At 41.0% G+C, this 21,144-nt stretch overlaps 2 protein-coding genes across 3 annotated transcripts in view; both read left to right on the top strand.

Moving 5' to 3' along the window:
* The window catches only part of LOC147161468 (carboxyl-terminal PDZ ligand of neuronal nitric oxide synthase protein), a 32,283-nt gene extending 17,086 nt beyond the window's left edge, over positions 1-15,197 (top strand). Inside the window, exons 3-11 of one of the 2 annotated variants that reach the window (XM_086097548.1) lie at positions 1,136-1,228; positions 1,310-1,368; positions 2,688-2,796; positions 2,892-3,024; positions 3,091-3,272; positions 4,140-4,298; positions 5,524-5,722; positions 8,154-8,385; positions 13,251-15,197. In XM_086097548.1, the coding sequence (XP_085953674.1) occupies positions 1,136-1,228; positions 1,310-1,368; positions 2,688-2,796; positions 2,892-3,024; positions 3,091-3,272; positions 4,140-4,298; positions 5,524-5,722; positions 8,154-8,385; positions 13,251-13,698 (1,614 nt within the window). In that variant the 3' untranslated portion in view covers positions 13,699-15,197. Of the gene's footprint in view, positions 1-1,135; positions 1,229-1,309; positions 1,369-2,687; positions 2,797-2,891; positions 3,025-3,087; positions 3,273-4,139; positions 4,299-5,523; positions 5,723-8,153; positions 8,386-13,250 lie in introns of both variants that reach the window. The other variant, XM_086097547.1, reaches the window with a different exon arrangement.
* A 1,431-nt stretch (positions 15,198-16,628) lies between these two features.
* The window catches only part of garnl3 (GTPase activating Rap/RanGAP domain like 3), a 49,635-nt gene continuing 45,119 nt past the window's right edge, over positions 16,629-21,144 (top strand). Inside the window, exon 1 of the mRNA XM_086097546.1 lies at positions 16,629-16,797. Within this exon, the coding sequence (XP_085953672.1) occupies positions 16,793-16,797 (5 nt within the window). The 5' untranslated portion in view covers positions 16,629-16,792. The remainder of the gene's footprint in view (positions 16,798-21,144) is intronic.

Below are 21,144 nucleotides of genomic sequence, written 5' to 3'. Positions count from 1 at the left end.
TAATTGTTTCAATGTCAATGCAGCAATGACATTTTTTTTTCCAATACCAAATCTTATTGTCAGTGTTGTGGTAAGAATGTCAAGAGAGCAAAGGATGGCTATAAAACAAAAACAAAACAAAAACAAAAATCCCCCACAATTTTAACATTTCTTTTCCTCATAAGATTTTAACTTTATTTTCATAAAATTATATATATATATATATTTCTACTATTATCATGCAAGTACTAGTTGGTACTATTATGATGTTTTTCTGATTTGGAAAAAAAAAATTCTCCACAAAAATAATATTCTAAAAACATTACACCTTTTTTCTCTTGCAACTTTGTAACTTTGTTTTCCTCAAATGACTTTTTCCCCCCTTGTAATCGTATGACTTTGTAATGGTATTATTTTTTATGTTTTCCCTCAAGGGACTCCATGTTTTTTTTCCTTTTTATCCTCTCCAACAAGTCCTTGACTTTTCTTTAGAAATCTGTACATTTTTCTAAATGACACGTTGTGTCGTCTCCTGGATACGATACGATACGATACGATACGATACGATACGATACGATACGATACGATACGATACGATACGATACGATACGATACGGTACGGTACGGTACGGTACGGTACGATACGATATACTTTTATGGAACTCGGTGCTACCTGCCATTTTGCGCCGCCATGTGCTAATAAAGTAGCACAGGTGTAAGTGTGGACGGCCACTGCAGTACATTGCTTCTAATAGCAGGATTTCACTATTTCTGAGGGGGGGGTCGCTGTACCATGTTTCCCAAAATGAGGTTCCGCTGGATGAACACGCGTGTGATTCGGGCCGCTGTGTTTCCTGTCCTCCCTCTGCAAAGCCGTTCTGTATTTAATCAGCTCTCCCGGGGACTGGCTTCCGTATAATTAGAGGGCTGAAACTTTAATCACCGTGGCTCGGGGGGGGGGGGGGGTTGTTACGGCAAAGCGGGTCACTTCGTGTTGACGCAGGCTAGAAAATGAGCATTTAACAACCCTTGCTGACACTCGGAATCAAATGGCACACTGGGGTGTTTTTTTTTTTTTTTAGCTCATGAGAATCATCGATAGACTATTTTCGACATTGACGCATATTTCCTTTTTTCTTTTTTTTTGCTCGGCCAGTACGAGTTCAAGGCCAAGAACATCAAGAAGAAGAAGGTCAACATGGTCGTGTCCGTGGACGGCGTCAAGGTGCTGCTGCGCAAGAAACAAAAAGTGAGTCGACGCCGCACCGACGCCGAGACGAGCGGACTGATGCTAACGTGCTAACGTGCTAACGCCGTTTCCCGCCCGCAGAGGAAAGAGTGGACGTGGGACGAGAGCAAGATGCTCATCATGCACGACCCCATTTACAGGTTTGCTGCAAAATATCTTTTTTTTTCTCAAATTGTTTTTGTTATGATTGTTTAACAATTATTTTGTTAAATTATCGTTAAAAAAAAAGACACCTTTTCAATGGGGTTTTGTTTTTTTACAATTTGGTAATTTAATGCACATGTATTTGTAAGTGACATTTATTTTTTATTTCTTGATGTTACTCTTTTCTTTTTTTTAGATTTTGTTGTTAGTTTTTTGGGGCATTTTTTTAAATGACTTTTTGGTAATTTTAAATATATTTTTTAAAGGTTTTCCAGTCTTTTTTCCCCTAAAAGATCTCCAATTGGCACTTTCAATTTTTTTTTTAAATAACATGTTTTACATGAGGGCGACATGGTGGCTGACTGGTTAGCACGTCCGCCTCCCAGTGCAGAGGATGTGTGTCCGAGTCCAGGCTTCGGCTTTCCTGGGTGGAGTTTGCATGTTCTCATCGTGCTTGCGTGGGTTTTCTCCGGGTGCTCCGGTTTCTTCCCACATTCCAAACGCATGCACGGCAGGTTCATTGAAGACTCCAAATTGTCCATCGATGTGATTGTGAGTGTGGATGTTTGTTGGTCTCTGTGTGCCCTGCGATTGGCTGGCAACCAGTTGAGGGTGTACCTCGCCTATTGCCTGAAGCCAGCTGGGATAGGCTCCAGCACCCCCGTTAAGAAAATGGATGGATTGATTTTACATTATTTTACATATTACTACATTTTTACATGATTTCATTGGTTTAAATTTTAAATGGTTTTATATATTTTGGTTAGAAAAAAAATATTTTAGATATTTTTTTAAATTGAGCTTTTGTATATTTTTGTTCATTTGGATTTTATTTATTTATTTATTTATTTTGGTTGTTCGTCTCTGTGTGCCCTGCGATTGGCTGGCAACCAGTTCAGGGTGTACCCCGCCTACTGCCCGAAGCCAGCTGGGATAGGCTCCAGCAACCCCCGCGACCCTTGTGAGGACAAGCGGTACAGAAAATGGATGGATGGATGGATTCTTTTTTTTTATTTTACCTTTTTTATTTTGTATTTGTGCGTTTTCTTAGGAAAGGAGACATATTTCCATTTACGTCTATATTTACATTGTTTTAACTTTTTCTACACTTTTATGAAATATATCTTATTTTTTATATTTGTATTTTGTAATATATATTTTTTAATTGACATTTAAAAAAAAAATGGTGTTTTTACATTTCTTTTAGAATTTCTTTGTAACTTGTTATTTACATTGCATTTCGTGTGTAGCAGTTTGTTCCATTTGTTGAGGTTTGTCATTCGTTGATCTTTCGCCGATCGCATTTGCCTTCCAGGATTTTCTACGTGTCGCACGACTCCCAAGACCTGAAGATCTTCAGCTACATCGCCAGGGACGGCTCCAGCAATTCCTTCCGCTGCAACGTCTTCAAATCCAAAAAGAAGGTCAGGCCGAAGCCTCGCTCGCCTTTTTCGAAACGCGAACGCGGCTCATTCGCGCCTGAAACCCGCCGGTCCGTCCGTCTTGGGTTTGAGTGCAGACGCAGGCCATTCGCATGGTGCGAACGGTGGGTCAGGCCTTCGAGGTTTGCCACAAGCTGAGTCTGCAGCACGCCGAGCAGGACGCCGACGGGCGCAGCGACAAGTGGGCCGACGAGTCCGGCGGGCGCGGCGGTAAGGCTGATCGGGCTCATTATGGCGCTTTGATTTCCATTCGAGGCGCTTTGCACCCCCCAGCAGGCCTGAGGACCCCGACGGGGGCGGAAGGAGAAGAGGACGGCGGCCAAGGAGGAAGAGGAGGCGATGAGGAAGAGGAAGAGGACGCCACAGCCGGCGGCACATCGTTATGCGAAAAGACGGTCGGGGACATCCTGCACAGTCTGGCTGAGCTTAGCGTGGTCAAACCGGGCCACACCATCATGGTGAGACACGCACACGCATATATGCTATCTATAGATAGCCGCTTTCTATATGAATGATGCAAGCGCTACGCGAAGCACTTTCCTGCTTCATCTTAAACATTCCAAATGAGCCCGCACTTCCTGGACACTTGATTAGGTACACCCTCCCTCCGACTGAGAGTGGTTCCTAATATTTTGACTCGCCTGGGGCATCCCTGATTGATGACTTCATTTGTTTTATTTTTTCCCATTTCGTTTTTAGTTTTAAAAATGTCACCAATTCAATGAGCTGCTTATACTTTATTTATTTTTAATTAAGTTTTCCTATTTTTCACATTTATTTTCTACGTTTTTCATGCTAATTTATTATTACTTTTTAGATGTTTTAAGGTTTTAGTTTTTTTTTTCGCGTTTAAGTTTTCTATTTCCTTGTTTTAAATCATTCAGTGCTTTTTGTGTCCTGAAAGTTTTTTATTTACATATTTTCCATGTTTTTTTTTTTTTCTTTTTACAGCTTTGGCTTTTCCACATACATGTTGTGCATTTGAAAGTTCATAAATGACATGACATTAGTTTATGTTTTATTTTGTAAAATTTGATCCATGTATTTGCATACCATGCATATTAGTCCCCCCCCCCCCCCACTCCAAAAGTCCCGCCTCCACACATTTCTCACACTTGAGGACGGTTTGTCTGTAGCAGACCATATGATGATTTGCCTTCAACTGCCCTCTAGAGGCAAGCAGTGGAGGTGCACCAAGTTTAGCAATTGAAGTCGGTTTTATGTCCTCATTGTGTGAGTGACGTATGTAAGCACCATGAAAAGCAAAACAATCACGTGTTGTTGTTGTTTCTTTTTCTTTTTTTTTCTTTTTTTTTTGCAATCAGGACTTTTCCGGACGGTCCCTGTTCACCGTGACATCACAAGGCGTGACTCCCGGCAGCCCTGGCTCGGCGGCGGGCTCGCTGGCGTCGCGCCACTACTTGCAGCTCGTTCAGCAGCAGCTGCAGCAGCAGCAGCAGCACACGCAGGTGGCTGTCGCTCAGGTGAGCAAAAGCCGCCCTTTTCGGTCCTCGTTTCAAATTAAGAGACAAAAATATTGCTTTGGCACCCGGTGCGAGCAGCATCTCGGTACCAGAGGTCTGTTTTGAGGAGCTTTTTTTTTTTTTTTTTTTTTTTTTTTTTTTAGACAAAAGTCGAGCTATGATGCCATCTTGTGATGTTTTGGTTCCAAGGAACGTTGCTTAAGGGAGTTGGGGAGCTTCATTCAGACAAAAGTAGTGCTTGTCCGCCATCGTGTGGCATCTAATCAATGACACTTTTTTTTTCTAAACTTGGGGTTACTGTCGTTTGTTTTAAAATGTATCATTACCACTATTGACAATGTGAAACGCGTATAAAGAAAGCAAGTTAAGCCTCGTAGCGTTCCTAAAGAAACGACCGGCGAGTTACCCCCCCCCCCCCCCCACGCCGTCATTCACACATTCAACAGTTTCGATCGTCCCTTTAGGAACGCGACGAGGCTTACCTTGCCGCCATTCGACGTCATTACGCACGGAATGCGTTGCGGCGTAAATAACAATGGCGGCGTACGTCCAAATAAAGTTTCTACAAAATGTATTCAACTGGAAATGATTTTTGAAAAATGAATCTCATAGTTATTTTAACAACAACCAAATCGATAATATGGAGCAAACAAATGTGTGTGTTATAATTTTCTGTATAAAAGTTGAAATTTATGCCGAAGGAGAATATCGGCTAAACTATTTTCATCGACTAAAATTAGATTAAAACTAAAGCACAATCAGATGACTAAATTATGGCTAAAACTTTAATTAATTTGAGTCAAAAGACAATAACTAAAACTAAATGAAAATGTCTTGTCAAAATGAACACTGATTGGTTGTTTAAAATATACAAGGTTTAACACTTGCTTCTTATTTGCATAAGTGTGCTCGGGAACGAATCTTCTTCTTTACCTTTCCTCGGGAACGTTATGGCAAATGGGAGGCGCTCTCTGCTTTGGATCGCACACAAGGCTGTTGTTGAAATGCCTGTCTTATGCACCAGGGGGCAGCACTAGCTCAGTCATGACAGCAGCAAATTGTAAACAAATGAAATCAGCAGTTTCCCAACCTTTTATGCGGCCACGTTTCAAACATGAGAAGAATGTCACAGAAAAAGAAGTCAATTCTCAATTGCGAGTTGTCCATTTCTTTGTATTGTTCTTGTCGCGAGCGTGGATGCTGATTCTGTTTGCGTCGGCGGCAGGTGCAGCTGCTAAAGGATCAGATGGCGGCCGAGAGCGCCGCCCGCATGGAGGCGCAGGCGCGCTCGCACCAGCTGCTCCTGCAGAACCGCGACCTGCTGCAGCACCTGGCCTTGCTGGTGCGGCATCTCCGGCTGCTGGAGGCCGGACCGGGCGAAGAGGCGGAGCTTCAGCCGCGGGAGGCGGCGCTCAACGGATGCGGTGGGTTGCCCACACGTTTTGTTGCTCCTCAGCGTGTGCTCAAGTAGCAATTCTTTGAATGAGGCAAATTTCTGTTAGCTTGTCTATGGCGTTTTACATGATGTGTTAGCATTAAGCTAGTGGACGTTATTTAGACAAATGGTGGACGTTATTTAGACAATTTCTGTTAGCTTGTCTATGGCGTTTTACATGATGTGTTAGCATTAAGCTAGTGGACGTTATTTAGACAAATGGTGGACGTTATTTAGACAATTTCTGTTAGCTTGTCTATGGCGTTTTACATGATGTGTTAGCATTAAGCCAGTGGACGTTATTTAGACAAATGGTGGACGTTATTTAGACAATTTCTGTTAGCTTGTCTATGGCGTTTTACATGATGTGTTAGCATTAAGCTAGTGGACGTTATTTAGACAAATGGTGGACGTTATTTAGACAATTTCTGTTAGCTTGTCTATGGCGTTTTACATGATGTGTTAGCATTAAGCCAGTGGACGTTATTTAGACAAATGGTGGACGTTATTTAGACAATTTCTGTTAGCTTGTCTATGGCGTTTTACATGATGTGTTAGCATTAAGCTAGTGGACGTTATTTAGACAAATGGTGGACGTTATTTAGACAATTTCTGTTAGCTTGTCTATGGCGTTTTACATGATGTGTTAGCATTAAGCTAGTGGACGTTATTTAGACAAATAGTGGACGTTATTTAGACAATTTCTGTTAGCTTGTCTATGTCGTTTTACATGATGTGTTAGCATTAAGCTAGTGGACGTTATTTAGACAAATAGTGGACGTTATTTAGACAATTTCTGTTAGCTTGTCTATGTCGTTTTACATGATGTGTTAGCATTAAGCTAGTGGACGTTATTTAGACAAATGGTGGACGTTATTTAGACAATTTCTGTTAGCTTGTCTATGGCGTTTTACATGATGTGTTAGCATTAAGCTAGTGGACGTTATTTAGACAAATAGTGGACGTTATTTAGACAATTTCTGTTAGCTTGTCTATGTCGTTTTACATGATGTGTTAGCATTAAGCTAGTGGACGTTATTTAGACAAATGGTGGACGTTATTTAGACAATTTCTGTTAGCTTGTCTATGGCGTTTTACATGATGTGTTAGCATTAAGCTAGTGGACGTTATTTAGACAAATAGTGGACGTTATTTAGACAATTTCTGTTAGCTTGTCTATGGCGTTTTACATGATGTGTTAGCATTAAGCTAGTGGACGTTATTTAGACAAATAGTGGACGTTATTTAGACAATTTCTGTTAGCTTGTCTATGGCGTTTTACATGATGTGTTAGCATTAAGCTAGTGGACGTTATTTAGACAAATAGTGGACGTTAATTAGACAATTTCTGTTAGCTTGTCTATGGCGTTTTACATGATGTGTTAGCATTAAGCTAGTGGACGTTATTTAGACAAAATTGTATGTTTTGATTGAACAATTTGGCGATGAAATGTTTTATTTTTGGGCTTTTCTGTTGGTTTTACTTTAACTTTTACATCTTTTTGGGAGCTTAAAACGGGTCAATTGGACCCGTAACGGGAGGATTTTCAGTAGAGCAGTCAAACGATTAAATTTTTTTGATCAGGTTAATCACATCTTAATTTTAATTTTGATTAAAAAGGCTTTTTTTAATCAAAATTTTTGCCTGCCACATTTGAAGAGCACCTGTTATGTGTTCATTCTTTTGACATTTCATGTTATGAGGACATCGTCAACATTTTATGATCCACTGCGCATGCTTACCCTCTCTTTTTCTAATCAGTTAATTACTTAAACAAATATTCTAAATGATACGCAAACATTTATTAAATGCTTGACTTTCTTGCATGTCGTTATGTTTATTGTGCTATCTTAAACGTAACCATCCGATGTGTAGCTTTAACTTTGACAGCACTCATTTTTAGATTTAAATGAAAACTTGAGGGAAAATCATAATTAAAACATGCATGCAGGTCTTCAATCAAATTTTTTTTTTTAATAACTAATAGTGTAAAAAATGTTGCAATGCACAAGTTAGTTAGGGTTTTTTTTCTGACTTAAAAATGTAATGATTCTGAGATAAAAATAAAAATTTGAGTGTTAGAAATAATAATAATAATCCATCTAACAAAAATAAGGCCAGCAGATTTTTTTAAAGTCTTCACAATGGGTCAATTTGACCCACAAGATAACAGAAGGGTATCTAACATTTTGCGTTGTAGAAAGTCTCACCAAACAAAAATGTAGCAAAAAGTGCTGCCATCTAGTGGAAGAGCAACTCATTGTTCTGCCTGTCAATATACGTCACAAGATACATTCTTGTTCGTAAACAAATCCCAATTCTCCGCCCAATGAAGTGAAATTTCCCAAGACTGACTTGATGATCTCAAGTTTGGGAATCGCAGCGAACAAAGGCTAACTTGTGAAATGTTGTCTTGCAGCGCTTTCGGCGTCCACGAGGCCTCTGTCCCTCAATCTGAAGAAGCGCTGCGGCGACACCCTGGAGCAGCTCATCGCGGACGCCTCCTCGGACCCGGGCGGCTCCGATTCCTTCCTGCCGGGCCTGGGGGGCGGCCGCCTTCCCTTCGTCCCGGCGGCCGACGGCGGGGGGGGCGCCGCGTCCGACGAGGCGCTCGCCGTCTCCGGCAGGAGGGCGTCCAGCGTGGAGGAAAAGTAAGACGCGTCAAAGTATTCCCTCGTATTTCAAAACATTCAAATGTTATGACATTTATCTTTGCTGACACATTTTGGACAAAAACTTGGGGTGTCGGCCGATTACGTTTTTTGATTGTAATTAATCACATGACTTATATCTGTTCTAAATGTACCATCAAATATTTTTTATATAAGTTTTTTTTATAAGTGTTCATACTCTTGTTAACATAAAAGTGGGGAAAAGATCCATACATTGATAGAGTAATTTCATAATTCATCAAATGGAGTTAAAATTAAAAAAATGCGCTGTACTGTTAAAAACGAGTGTCAGGTCATTTTCTGCCACTAGATGGCATAATTGCATTTGTAAGACGGCGACGGCTCCGTGCATTTTTTCTTTTCATATTAACAGCTAAGATCGAATCTTGAACTTGTGAAATTCTGCACATTTTTCAAATTATAAAATGCAACGTGTCTCCACAAAGATATGCATTATTATTATTATTATTATTATTTTGACGCGAACGTGTCTGTTGCGTTGCCCCCAGGACAGGTTTCCAATTAAGGGGCACTCATTAATCACGCTTTAAAAAAAAAATTGTGCCGTTGAAGGAACTTCAACTCTGACAAAAAAAATTCAAGCTTAAAAGGAGAAAATAATGAGCTGCCGTCTAAATGTTAACTTTGCAACTAAAGCTTCACTTGCAACTGCGTTTTCATTGACTTTTCCCATCTTGGGTCTCCTGCCTGCGATCCTAATAAAGAAAAATCCAATGTTCTTGCGGTTGGCACGTCTGCCTCGCAGTCAAGAAATCTGGGTTTGAATCCCTGTTTGAGTTTGGTGTGTTCAAGTTGGACGATCGCTTTGAGGATGAAAGAAAGGAGGAAATGTTTGGTGATTTCGTGGTTGCTGGTGTCCTGACGCCTTTCGCAAGCATTCTAAAATGCTCCGTAGAAACGAAATGGACGGATGCAAACACGACTGTTTCCGTAAAAGAAAGCCTTGAGTCAACATTTCATCGCTATAAATTGCCCCTAGACGTTCCGTTCTGATGTTTTCTCCGCCGCGACGCCAACATCAAGTGCGTAATTACTTTTTAAATGAGCTTTTAATCCCCTTAAAGCCGAAAGCGCCAATGAGGGAAAACATTCCCTCACTACCAGCCCCGCTTCTTTTTTTCCCTCTTTTCTTTTTTTTTGCCTCTCTTAATGCAAGCGTGAAATCCCAACGCGATAAAGCAGATTGCAACATCGAGAGAAGCCAATCGGGTTGCGTCCGTTCAAGCGTCTGCTTCCTCGCAAAAAAAAAACAACGAAATTGTGTTGTGATGAGGAATAACATACAAATTGAGGAATAATACAGGAAGAGCAAAAATAGACAATTCTATTTATTTGTTTATTTACATTTTACATTTTGCGTTCTCACTTCGAGATAGCTAAAAAGTGCAATACAAATAAAATGCCATGTTATTTATTTATTATTACGTTGGGTATTATGTAAATTTTAATTAAACCTTCACACAACAGCTACTTCAGACACGCGCCGCGGTAATATACATACATACAAACAATGATGCTCAGTGCTGCTGCCTGACACGTTGTGGCCCAACTTGGTATTACACTTACACAAAATCGGACTCAAGTGAAAATAAAAACCCAAAGTCTCACTTTTGTGACAAAGTCGGTTGACGGTTTGACGTGCAGAGGTGGGTAGCAACAAGTTACATTTACTTGAGTAACTTTTTGAAAAAACAATTACTTCTAAGAGTAGTTTTACCACACAGTACTTTTCACTTTTACTTGAGTAACTTTTTGAAAAAACAATTACTTCTTAAAGTAGTTTTACCACACAGTACTTTTCACTTTTACTTGAGTAGATGTGTGAAGAAGTATCGCTACTCTTACTCCGCTCTTTTGGGCTACACTAGAGTCGTTAGATAATTACAGTGTTTCTATTTTTTTAATTGGCCTTAATATTTTTAAACGATTCAACATTTTCTTGTTTTGGACCAAAAAAATAAATAATCGTTTGAATAATCGTGATTTCAATTATCGCCTGAATAATCGTGATTATTATTATTTTTTTCCATAATTGAGCAAAATATGTGCATACAATTCATAAAAGTATCGATAGAACATAAATGTAATGTAAATAAATGACTACATTCGAGTTGTTAACAAAATTCGATTTGCGCATTTTAACGTGCGTATGATATGAATTGAGTTGTCGGTGTCGTGTTTTGCGTATTTCTCTGCTCGCCCGGCGACGTTGCCGTTGATGGCTGACTGCGGTCTAACTGTGGCCTCTTCTTGTCAGGTGCGAAGATCCCGTCCTGCTCGTCCTCTTGCTCCTCTAATCGAATCCAAAACACGCAAAAAAACGCCACCTGCCCTCCTTTGCTCTTCCTCTCCTCCTCCTCTTCCTCTCCTCCTCCTCATCCTCCTCTTCCTCCTCCGTTACGTGAGTATCATGAGCACAAAGCGGCATGCAAAGTTAGATCGCATTTCAAGCGAGATCAACCGTAAAAAAAATAAAAAAATCGCACCATCAATAGGCGCGTTTCTTTTACCCTCAGTTTTGCGCAAAAGCAAGCTGGGAACGCATGAAACTCAAATATCACCCCCAAAAAGTTTTACGCTCTCATGAGGTGGTTTTTTGAGACGTGTCGAAATAGAAGTATTTCACAAAAGTGTCATGGAAACACTTTGTCGTCATGTGACCCCCGCCCGGTCACGGAGGAAAGGAAATAAATAAATAGGAAGTACGCGGCTCCTCGCTTTGGCGTCGGCGCCGCCTCCGGACGGGATAACAAGTCTTTTCAAGCACAAAAGCGCCTCGCCAATCTGCCGCCGTTCAACGCGCGTCCCGTGTCGTTGCGTGAGAAACGAGCAAACGAGCGACATACGTCGTTGAAATGCATCCGTCCGCACCATAACACGAGTTCTAGGCGCGCACGCACACACAACAGCAAATGGCCGAACACGCCCGATGAGCGTGGGAGATGTTTTAAAGTAATATCAACGCTAAACGCTCTTCAACGGAAACATCGGCAAGTCGAAATTGTTCTTTATCAAAATTGCATAATATCGCTTTTCATTTTGGTGAAAAACCGTCATGTCATGTTCCATTCCTTTTTTACCGTCTTCTTGATCTGCTCTGCTGACATAAGAAGTAATCATCAACTCACCTTTGCGGCATGAGAGACCCTCGCACGCCGTCGCGCTTCTAAACAACAGCCGCGATATTAAAATATTCTCATTTCATTTCCGATCTGGCCGGCAATAACGTCGTAAGCGTTTTCATGAAGAACAAAAACAAAAGGAAGATGAACAATCGCAAGCCAGTCATCAAATTGCAACGCGGTGCGGTGGGCGAACCTATCGAATAAAAGAGGTTGGAGGGCTTCAAAAAAAAAAAGCAAAGAGAAAAAAAAAGATGATGAAGAGGCTTTTGCGCGCGAGGCGCTGTTAAGGCAGAGAGTGCTGAGTCAAGCTGCGTTAACAAGACCTGCCAGGGAAAGAAGCTTCTGGAAAACATGCAAGCGCAGCACAGCGGCGACAAGATTCCAAAATCCCAAAATCCCTTTTGGCGGCTTGACGTCCGGCTTGCGCTCGTTCCAAAACCTTGCAGCAAACAATCCTTTCAAAAAGAAGCTTCAAGTTTTGCTTTGAATGTCACTCGAAGCATAAAAACTAACTCAAAACGAGTTTAGCTTCATGCTAACAAACAATGCAAAATGCCATTGACGTGCTAACAAAAATTCGTTCTCGTTGCGCTAATCTTTTATCAATGACGATTATCAATGAATGCCAGTTTTCCGTTGTTGTTTTTTTGAGGCTGGAACACATTCATGACTTTTCAATTGGGTTTGTTGTGCGCTTCTTTTATGTCCCTTTTGTCACCGGCACAATTTTGTCCATCCATCTCGGGATGCCCAAATAAAAAATACAAATAAAAAAATGCTTATTCACTGCCTACAAAAAGCCAACCAATGAGATCTTTCTTAATGACCTGCCCCTCCCTCAAAGAGGTCTACACCAAAGACCTCCCTGGTGTGTGCGGCGGCCATTAGCGAGCTTGTTAGCGTTTCCTGCTATTTGCTATTCCGAGTTGATGACCGAGAGGCCGAGCCGAACCGGACCGGCGTAGCGTTAGCGTCCGCCGCATTGTCCGTGTCATGACTCGTTATTTGAGATTTTGTGTGTCGTTAGACGGCGTTTGCACAAACTTGTGCTTTGATGGATAACTGAACAAGGAACCGTCATTTATGGCGAGGGGATACGTTCAAGACTCACCTGCAGAAAATCTTCCAATATGCTGACAGAAAGCGTGACTGCTGCATAAATGAAAAGAAGATTCTTGCCTGTTTGCCAAAGAAAACATTACAAATGTTACTCTATTTAAACACCAAAATGTTCAAGCAAACCATAGAATTTTTAAACTAGCAAAAGTATGTTAGCATATTGCTAACATACAATGTGAAACGCCATAGACAGGCTAATATAAATTAGCATTGATGTTGCTATAATGATGGATCACTGAAGGTGCTAAATTGGGACTTGCCGTAAAAAAAAAAAACTTAAAAATCCACAATGTGAAAATAAACATTAAATAAAACAACAAGTAAACAGATGAAGAATGTCATTTTTTATATTTTTATATATATATATATATATATTTTTTTTTTTGTCGTACCAGAATGAAGTGTAATTGCACATCCTCTACAGTAGGTGGCAGTAGCTTTCAGGGAAATGGATTTACTTCAAATCTTTTCTGTGACAGAATATAAAACACGTGGGGGAAAAAAGTCAATCAAATTTATTGTATTTCATTTTTATGAAATCCGTTATATTTAACATAACATAATGTCTGTTGTTGGCAGGTATCAAACGCCCGTCCCAAAGCTGGACCCTCCTCCCCCCTCCCACATCCGGAAGCGAGCCAGCCGGACATTGTCCCCGGGCTCGAACCCGGACGCCGCCGCCCCGGGCCGGAGCCCGCCCGGCAGCGACAGCCTCCTCTTCACCTTCCCGGACGCGACGCCCGGCTCGCCGTCGCCGGCCGACTTCCACTCGCTCAGCAGCTCGTGCTCGGCCAGCGACGACTCGGGCGTGCGCTCCGAGACCAAGTCGCTGCTCTCGCCTCTGCGGGACGACGACGCCGCGCCGGGGGACGGCGTGACCGTCGGGACGCCGCTCCGCAATGTTCGCCGGGGGAGTCCGGATTGGGCCGAAAGCCCCGCGAACGAGACCCGCCTCCACATCAGCTTCTCCGAGGACGAGCTTCTGGAAAACTGCCAGGAGGAGCACTCGGTCCCGTTGCGGAGTTAAGGCAACACCTTTTTACGCATCTCCTGGTTTTTCCAGCAACGACGCAGACCGCCGTCTATTGTACAAATCATTAGCCCGTGGACAGATTTAGTATTTTTATATCGGAAAACCAGCACCATTCAAGATACTTTTTAGGGGTTAGAAAGAAATCACGTCGAAGTTCTTTTGCACGACATTCGCTCCGATTCACCCATTCGGAAATTGGCCAAGGTTGACTGCATTCCAAAACATATCACAAATATTTTCTCTCTCTCTCTTTTTTTTTTTTTTAAAGATAGTTAGCGTTAATGTTGTCATTTGTTGTTCATTCCAAACGCAGCAATCTTGTGAGATTGCCGAGCAACCTGATTGGATGAGAGACAGAAGGACTAAGAAAGTCAGACAAAGGAAAAGGACGACCCCCCCCCCACCCCCAAAAAAGTCAGCAGATTCAGCTCTGGTTCATCAACGTACAAGTGCAAAACTGTAAAGGGGTGGGACGATTAGCTAAAGTTCTATATTTAAGAATATTCAAGGACAAAAGTCCAATTTTTCATGGAAAAAGTCGCAATACTAACATTAAAAAAAAAATACATTTGGGCAAACAGCAAACATTTGAGAAGATATGTAAAGTATAGAATAAAGTTGAAAGCCATAACGTTAACGTAAAGTCAATGCGACTTTGAGAAAAATGTCATCATGTTAACATGGAAAACGATGGTAATGTTAAAATGTTAAAGTTACAAGAATATGAAACATTTATTAAAAGGGAAAACAACAGTCGAACTATTGCATGTGGAAAAAGTCATTTTTAAAAAAACTGTTAGGAGAATACAGTTGTGATGCTACACCAAAAAAAGTTGTTGTAATATTTATAGGAAAAAAAGTCAATGGGAAAAAAATTGTAATGTGACAAGAATAAGGTCAAAATATTTCAGCAATAATTGCAGAAGCAAAAATTTGCATTGCAAAAAAAAAAGTCAAGTAAAATAAGTTCGTATCACAGCAATAACTAAGCAAGCAAAATCTTGTCATTTTTAAGTTTTAATTTTGAGAGCAAATCTGTAAAGTTATGAGAAGAATGCAATAAGATTACAAGAACCTAAAAGTTGTAATGTAAATGTGAGGACATTTGAAATGTGTAAATGAAGTTTAAGTTTCAAGGTTATTTGTAAAGTTACAGAAATAGAGTCCAAATGTTATGAGACAAAAAAAGGCGTTTACTTTTGCAGTTATTTTTCTGAACATCAAAATTTCCACACAACTTTGTGACTCTTTCTAAAAATAATAATAATAATAATTATACTTCACCTTTTCTCATTCTGATTCCAAAAAAATTCCATGTGGTTTCGACCTTTTTCTGAGAAAAATATGATCTTGTAATGTTGGAACTTTATCCTGATGCGAGTGTGAGAGCGGTGATGGATTGCAGTTGCAAAGTTGCAGGTGGGAACTGTCGGTCGGTGAAGGCCAGAGGAGAAAAAAAAAGCAATAATAATAAAAAAATGAATAGGGGTGAATTTGTGTGTGGTTCTCTTTGTATTCATTTTGTATAAAAGATTTGGAGATTTGTGACCGAACAGCAGGGGGCGCTCTCCAGTCTCCACTACTTTGAAACTCATGTCAAGACGTTTGTTGTGTTCACAAGTTAACTATAGGCTAAGCTAAAATGCTAACAGTAGCTACTTCGAATAGTGTTAGCTGCCGTTCTGATGGAAATGTTAGCTGCTTGCGTGCCAATGACGCTAACTGCCTTGATTAACCACAGCAAAAAATGCTATCAGGGTCTACTTTTTGCATTTATTTCAAAGTTGTCTCTAATTATCCTTCTGTAACTTTGTGATGGAAACTGCTTCCATCCAGCGGCCTTTACAGCGAGCTATGCTACCTATCTTGCTTCCCAGTTGCTAGCTAGTAAAAAAAAAAGCAGTTTTTCCAACTTCGTCTTTACATAATAATTACAGAATAAGCTAAAATGCTAGTAGTAGCTCTGTGGTGCATTTGGTTTTAAGGTTACGTCAACCCCAACATTTTCTTTACGATATGTTATATGTGTCCCCACTTGTCTAAACACGGCATTCTGATTAATATTGTGTTTGTAGCATGTGAGTTAAAAGCGGAAAATTGCACTCGTTGTTAACCATCTCGGGGGCAGCCATTTTGCCACTTGCTGTCTATCACGGTGACTCGGGTAACAACCAATGACGCGGCTTCGCTTCAGAAAAACAGGTGAGCTGCGTAGAACATTGTTGTAAAGTCAAGAAAGTTGAGGGCGTTTGCTTCTCCATTAAAAGTTGGCCACTTATTAAACATCCTTCAACTGCAACTTGTCCTGCTTTTCAGCTAGCCATGCTAACTGCTAACCGTCTTGATTCTGTTGAGTTATTAACATTGTTTTTCAGTTTTAATTTATATTTTAGCCGTTTTTGGAGTCATTTAGTTATAGCTGTGTAGCTCAATGAATAGTATTGTCTATTGTATTTTTATCTGTCTCAGGCCTGAGAAGAAAAGGGCAACAAGTTTATTTTTTATGTTATCTAGAAGGGAGTGTAGTCTAGTACCGGTCTCAGCCGGTCGAAGTGAGACAGGCTGATTTATTATTGTTTAGGTCTAATCTGATTTGTATTCCTGGGAACTTTTGCCTTTTTCCTGAATGGGAGGAGACTTTTCGTATTCACCCACTTTTCAATAAATAATGATGTGCAGGAGGAGGAGAGCACACTTTTGAACAGACCACTGTTTGAGTGACTTCAATTGTGTGATCAGAAGCTTCTGACTAATTGCCTTTGCAAAGGGACTTCTTCACCGGAATCTCACCATTCAGTTAATTGAACACGCAAAGAGTACAATAATAATATTCTCTACTCTAACAATTCCCAGCTGCTCGCTCTGTGCTCGTGGATTGAAGCCCATTCTCTGTTCAGCCGTCCTAAAAAGGAGCGTCTGAGAGCTAAGTGGCTCTTCTGGAAAGATAAATATAGCATTATGAGATGACCAGCGGTGATGTTTATTTTGGTTTCCTCCCCCCCAGAGAAAGGAACACCTGCTCCGAGGTTCTCGTCCATGACGCGCCGCCGCCGCCGCCGCCGCCGCATCCTCCGAGGACTGAAGCTCAATGAGGTGAGCGAGGCGCTACGAATAAATGTGTTGCGTGGTAACCGCGCCACGGTGGAGCTCTTCACGGACCAAACGACCCAAAATGCACTTGACCTCTACCCCATATAAACAGTAGGCCTGAAAGTTGTCATTAGCATTCATGTATTATTTAGCCATAAAGTGGTGAGACGCAAAATGACAACCTGCGATACAACAGCGCAATATCTCCATAGATGCGGCCATAAATGATAAATCAATTCGATGGCACAGTTGTAGCTTCAATGTCTACAAACGCATTCAAAAGAGTATTGAAATAGGACATTTTGGATGCCTTGTTTGTGTGTGCGTGTGTCATTTCCTACGAAATTCGAGTGGACGCCGCATTGTCTCTCTTAAAAGGCACTTCAATGAACCAAATTCGTCTTGTCATTGACGCGAACTGCTAACAGCCGTGCAGCGTGAAGCGTGCGTCATCAGTGGGTCCGCGGAAATGTTTGTAATGTTAATTTTAATTGAATTTAAAAGCCGGCCGCCCCCAACCGACCCCCCCCCCCCCCCCCCTCAGGTGGTCGTTAAACACCAAAGAATGTTGTTAAGTGCGAAGAGTGTGTATGGACTTTCTTTTTCCGTCTTGCTGTTCACACAAAAGATTACATTTTGCCTGCCAAGTAAATGAGAATGCTCGCCGCCTCCCACGCACGCACGCACACTCTCTCACGCATGCTAAATGAAGAACTAAAAAAAAAGATGCAGATTTTCGAATTACACAATTGCCGCCTTATCGTAACCTGCAATGAGTCGTGGGAAGTAACGGTACACACAAGATTCATCAATTAATCAGCAAAGTAATGTAGAGATGAATCGATTTTTTCCAGTTACCTTTGCTGGACGATAAACGACGCTGTCGCCGCGTGACTGCGCGTGTGCGTAATATGTGAGTGAGCGGCTGACATTTATGAATATAAGTGACATGGAGTGCGACGTCAGCCGGAACGGGAATGCAGCTTCGTCGTCTTGGCCGCTTTCAAAGTCAAGTTAAAATAACAAATAAACAAAATGACTTTTTTTTTTTTTTTATCCCTTTAAGATTTGCAATTTGTCTCCATTTCTTTAATTTCCTCGCGTATGTGAAAATTTTGCAATTAATTAGTCAATCAATTATTTTGCACATCTCAGAATGTTTGCGTTCTTTAGACAGCCACCCACCAGATGGCGCTACTTGCACGAGAATAGCCTGATTTCAACATTCTCCAAACCCCCGACACCACCAGAATGTGAGGCATTCACGCGAACCACTTAGCCACTATGCTGCTCGCATTAATGGCCACATTTTGAGATTGCTTCTTTTGTCATTTCAAAAAAATTCAGCCCCCGACTGCAGCAGCTTGAAATTCGGCAACGTAGAAAAAAAAGTCTCAAGGATCCGCGTCATAAAACGCTCAGGAATTTGTCCATTTTGCTTCGTAAGCGTCTGTCGTCGTCGTCAACGCGCTCGATCCGCTGACCGTCTGCAGCCGATAACTTGCGTCACGTACGCAACATTTTCCGGCCTGCTGGAGGGAAATATGATGATTATTTTCCCTCTCGACGGCGGCGGCGGCGGCGGCTGATGAATTGATTGGCGGGAAGCTGACGCTGCATGCAGGAAACATGGCGGCCCATTTGCGGCCGTCCATCTTGTCCACGCGCGCGCACACACATAAAGACGCGGGCCGGAGGGGAGGAGCTTTGATTGATCACTTCCTGTAAGGTTGATTTATGTCTTTTAATTTACCTCTCCATGTTTCGACTTCCTGTTTGTTTGTTTTTTGTTTATTAGTATCTGCGTCACGTTGCCCAAACGCGCTGTCTCTGGCGCCATCTTCCAATCATTTCCTCCTCCCCGAGTCGTTATCTAGCTGCGAGATGAACGCTGGCTTTGGCAGCAGCCGCGACCTTGGCGAGACTCGCCGGTCCGTCCTTGCCGCCATCCTCTGCGTGGCAACGGCGCTCTAATTAGCACAGTCGCATGGACTTCCTTCTGCACTGAAACGCGACATGGGTCCATTTTTTTTTAACAAAACAGGCGTAGCTCAAATGAAGCTAACTAAACTATTTTTACTTATTAAAAAAAATAAACATTTGAGGCAACATGACGCTGCACGGCTCCCACAGAGTGATAATTAGGCTGTGCTTTACAACACTTGACAAAAAAAGTTAACGTTCAAGAAAGTGAATAGGTTTGTTCTAAAGCTATTTTAACACTTTGAATTAGTTAGTAATGCATAAAACTGGCGATGTGGGGTCAGGTCAAAAGTATTAACCAGCTCGAGCAACCTATTTATCTTGCTAGCTAGCGATGAGTCTGGAATGCTAGCTAACTAGCTAGCGACACACATCCATCCGTCGATCTATCTTGCTAGCTTTCTAGGTAACTATTATTATCTATCCATCCATCTAGCAAGCTAGCTTTCTGTCTGTCTAGCAAGCTAGCTTTCTATCTATCAATCGATTGATCGAGCTAGCTAGCTTTCTATCTGTCCAGCAAGCTAGCTTTCTATCTATCAATCGATCGAGCTAGCTAGCTAGCTTTCTATCTATCTCAATCAGAATTGTCCCCATTCAAAGCATGCAGTAAAATGTCCCACCTCGATACAGTTTTGTCCAAGAGCGCATTGCTGCTCAAGTGATCGATCTCTCTTATTACCGGACTGCCTTGCTATCTCGCCATCTCTACGCTATCGCTAACTCCATCCGTCCAATAACAAAACGAACGGCGACGCGGACCACAGCGACTTTTGTGGCGGTGATTACGATTCGCAGTCCGCGGCGCTCCCTTTCCGTCCGTCCGCATTGCGACCTTGTCCTTGACGAGATAAAAGGCGGCGACAGGCTCGTTCTTTATGCCTTTCCCAGCTTCTTTTGTTTTCAAGTCATTTCTTTCTGACGCGCTGTTGCTATCTGTCTATTAGGTTTTTTTTGCGGTGCAAATGCAACATGCTAATAGAGCTAATAGCTCTGTGCAGATTAGCTGGAAATGGACGGAGGCAGATGTATCCTGGAAGGCCGAGTAATTGGTTTACTTGTAATCAGTCCAATCAACAGTGCACACGTGCACGGACGCGCACACACTTCAAAAGCATCAGGAATTGCTTGGAAAAAATACTGTACAGCTGGTTTCAATACTTTGTTCGCCACATTTAGCGTTTCAACGCTGATGCAACGCAATAACAAACCTGCAGTTACTTTCTTAGTAGATAAGTGATCATCAAAGTGTGGCTCCCTCTAGTGGTAGGTAAAAGAAATGCGGAATTAAATGTTCAAAATGTGCCTGATGTTGCAGCGGCTTCAAGATTGTATTTGTATTGTTTGTAAGCCTTAAAGGTACATTTGTTGAGTAGTACATTATGTTCAATTTAATAAAAAAAAAAACGTATTACTTGATTTTAAAGTAACTTTATTTTACTTAACTCACTACTTGATTTTAAAAGCAACTAAATTAGATTACAAGTTACTTTATAAGTTACTTTCCACATACGCCGAGTACAAGTACTTGATTTGAAGTGCACTATTAACTTAAATTTTTAAAGTTAAAGTTAATACTAGACTATTAAAGTAAAAGATGTGTTACTTTGATTAAATAAAATTTAATTTATTTTGACTTAAAAATGCAGCCTTGACTCACTATACAGCTATTAAGACTATTTGGCAGGATGAACCAAAAATGCATTCTGAAGTTTACAGGCAAACTTCGTTTGACCTTCTGAAAACTTTGGAATGTCCAACTGTTCGCTGCTTTCTTTTCCTTTTTTTTTTTTTTTCCTTTTCGCGGCTCCACAAGTTGCGTGGATGAGATGTCACAAGTTGTGATTATGCCAATGACGCATCCGAAGAGCCGCCGCAATAGAAGCGACATCTCCTGCTGTGAAATTCATCCGGCTAATGAATTCTTTTTATCAATCAATCAATCAATCTTTATTTGTGTAGCACTTTTCATACAAAAAAAAATGCAACTTCAAGTGCTTTACATAGTTTAAAAACAGTGAGAAAACACTTGAAAATAAAAAAATGACCAGACTATTATCATTTTAAAGAACATGAGACCAAGCTAAAACTATAAGAAGAAAATACTAAAAGAATAAAGAGATAATAATAGAGATATCATAATAACAATAGAAAATGATAAATGTTCAAAACATAAATAATAAAAGGCCCAAGCATGTAAAAACAGGATACAAAAGATTTAGTTAAGCATAAAATAAAAGCTAAGATAAATAAAATAAGTACATGAAATACATCTTAGGTAAAAGCTATATTAAAAAGGGGTGTCTTGAGCCTGTTCTTAATGAATCCATGTGTAAAATAAAAAGACACTACACTACACTACACTAA

The sequence above is a fragment of the Leptonotus elevatus genome, chromosome 15 (assembly GCF_054856555.1).
Source record: "Leptonotus elevatus isolate MCC_2025b chromosome 15, RoL_Lele_1.0, whole genome shotgun sequence".
Classification (NCBI taxonomy): Eukaryota; Metazoa; Chordata; class Actinopteri; order Syngnathiformes; family Syngnathidae; genus Leptonotus; species Leptonotus elevatus.
The sequence above is the reverse complement of the archived record's forward strand: the minus strand, read 5'-3'. Positions and strand labels throughout refer to the sequence as shown.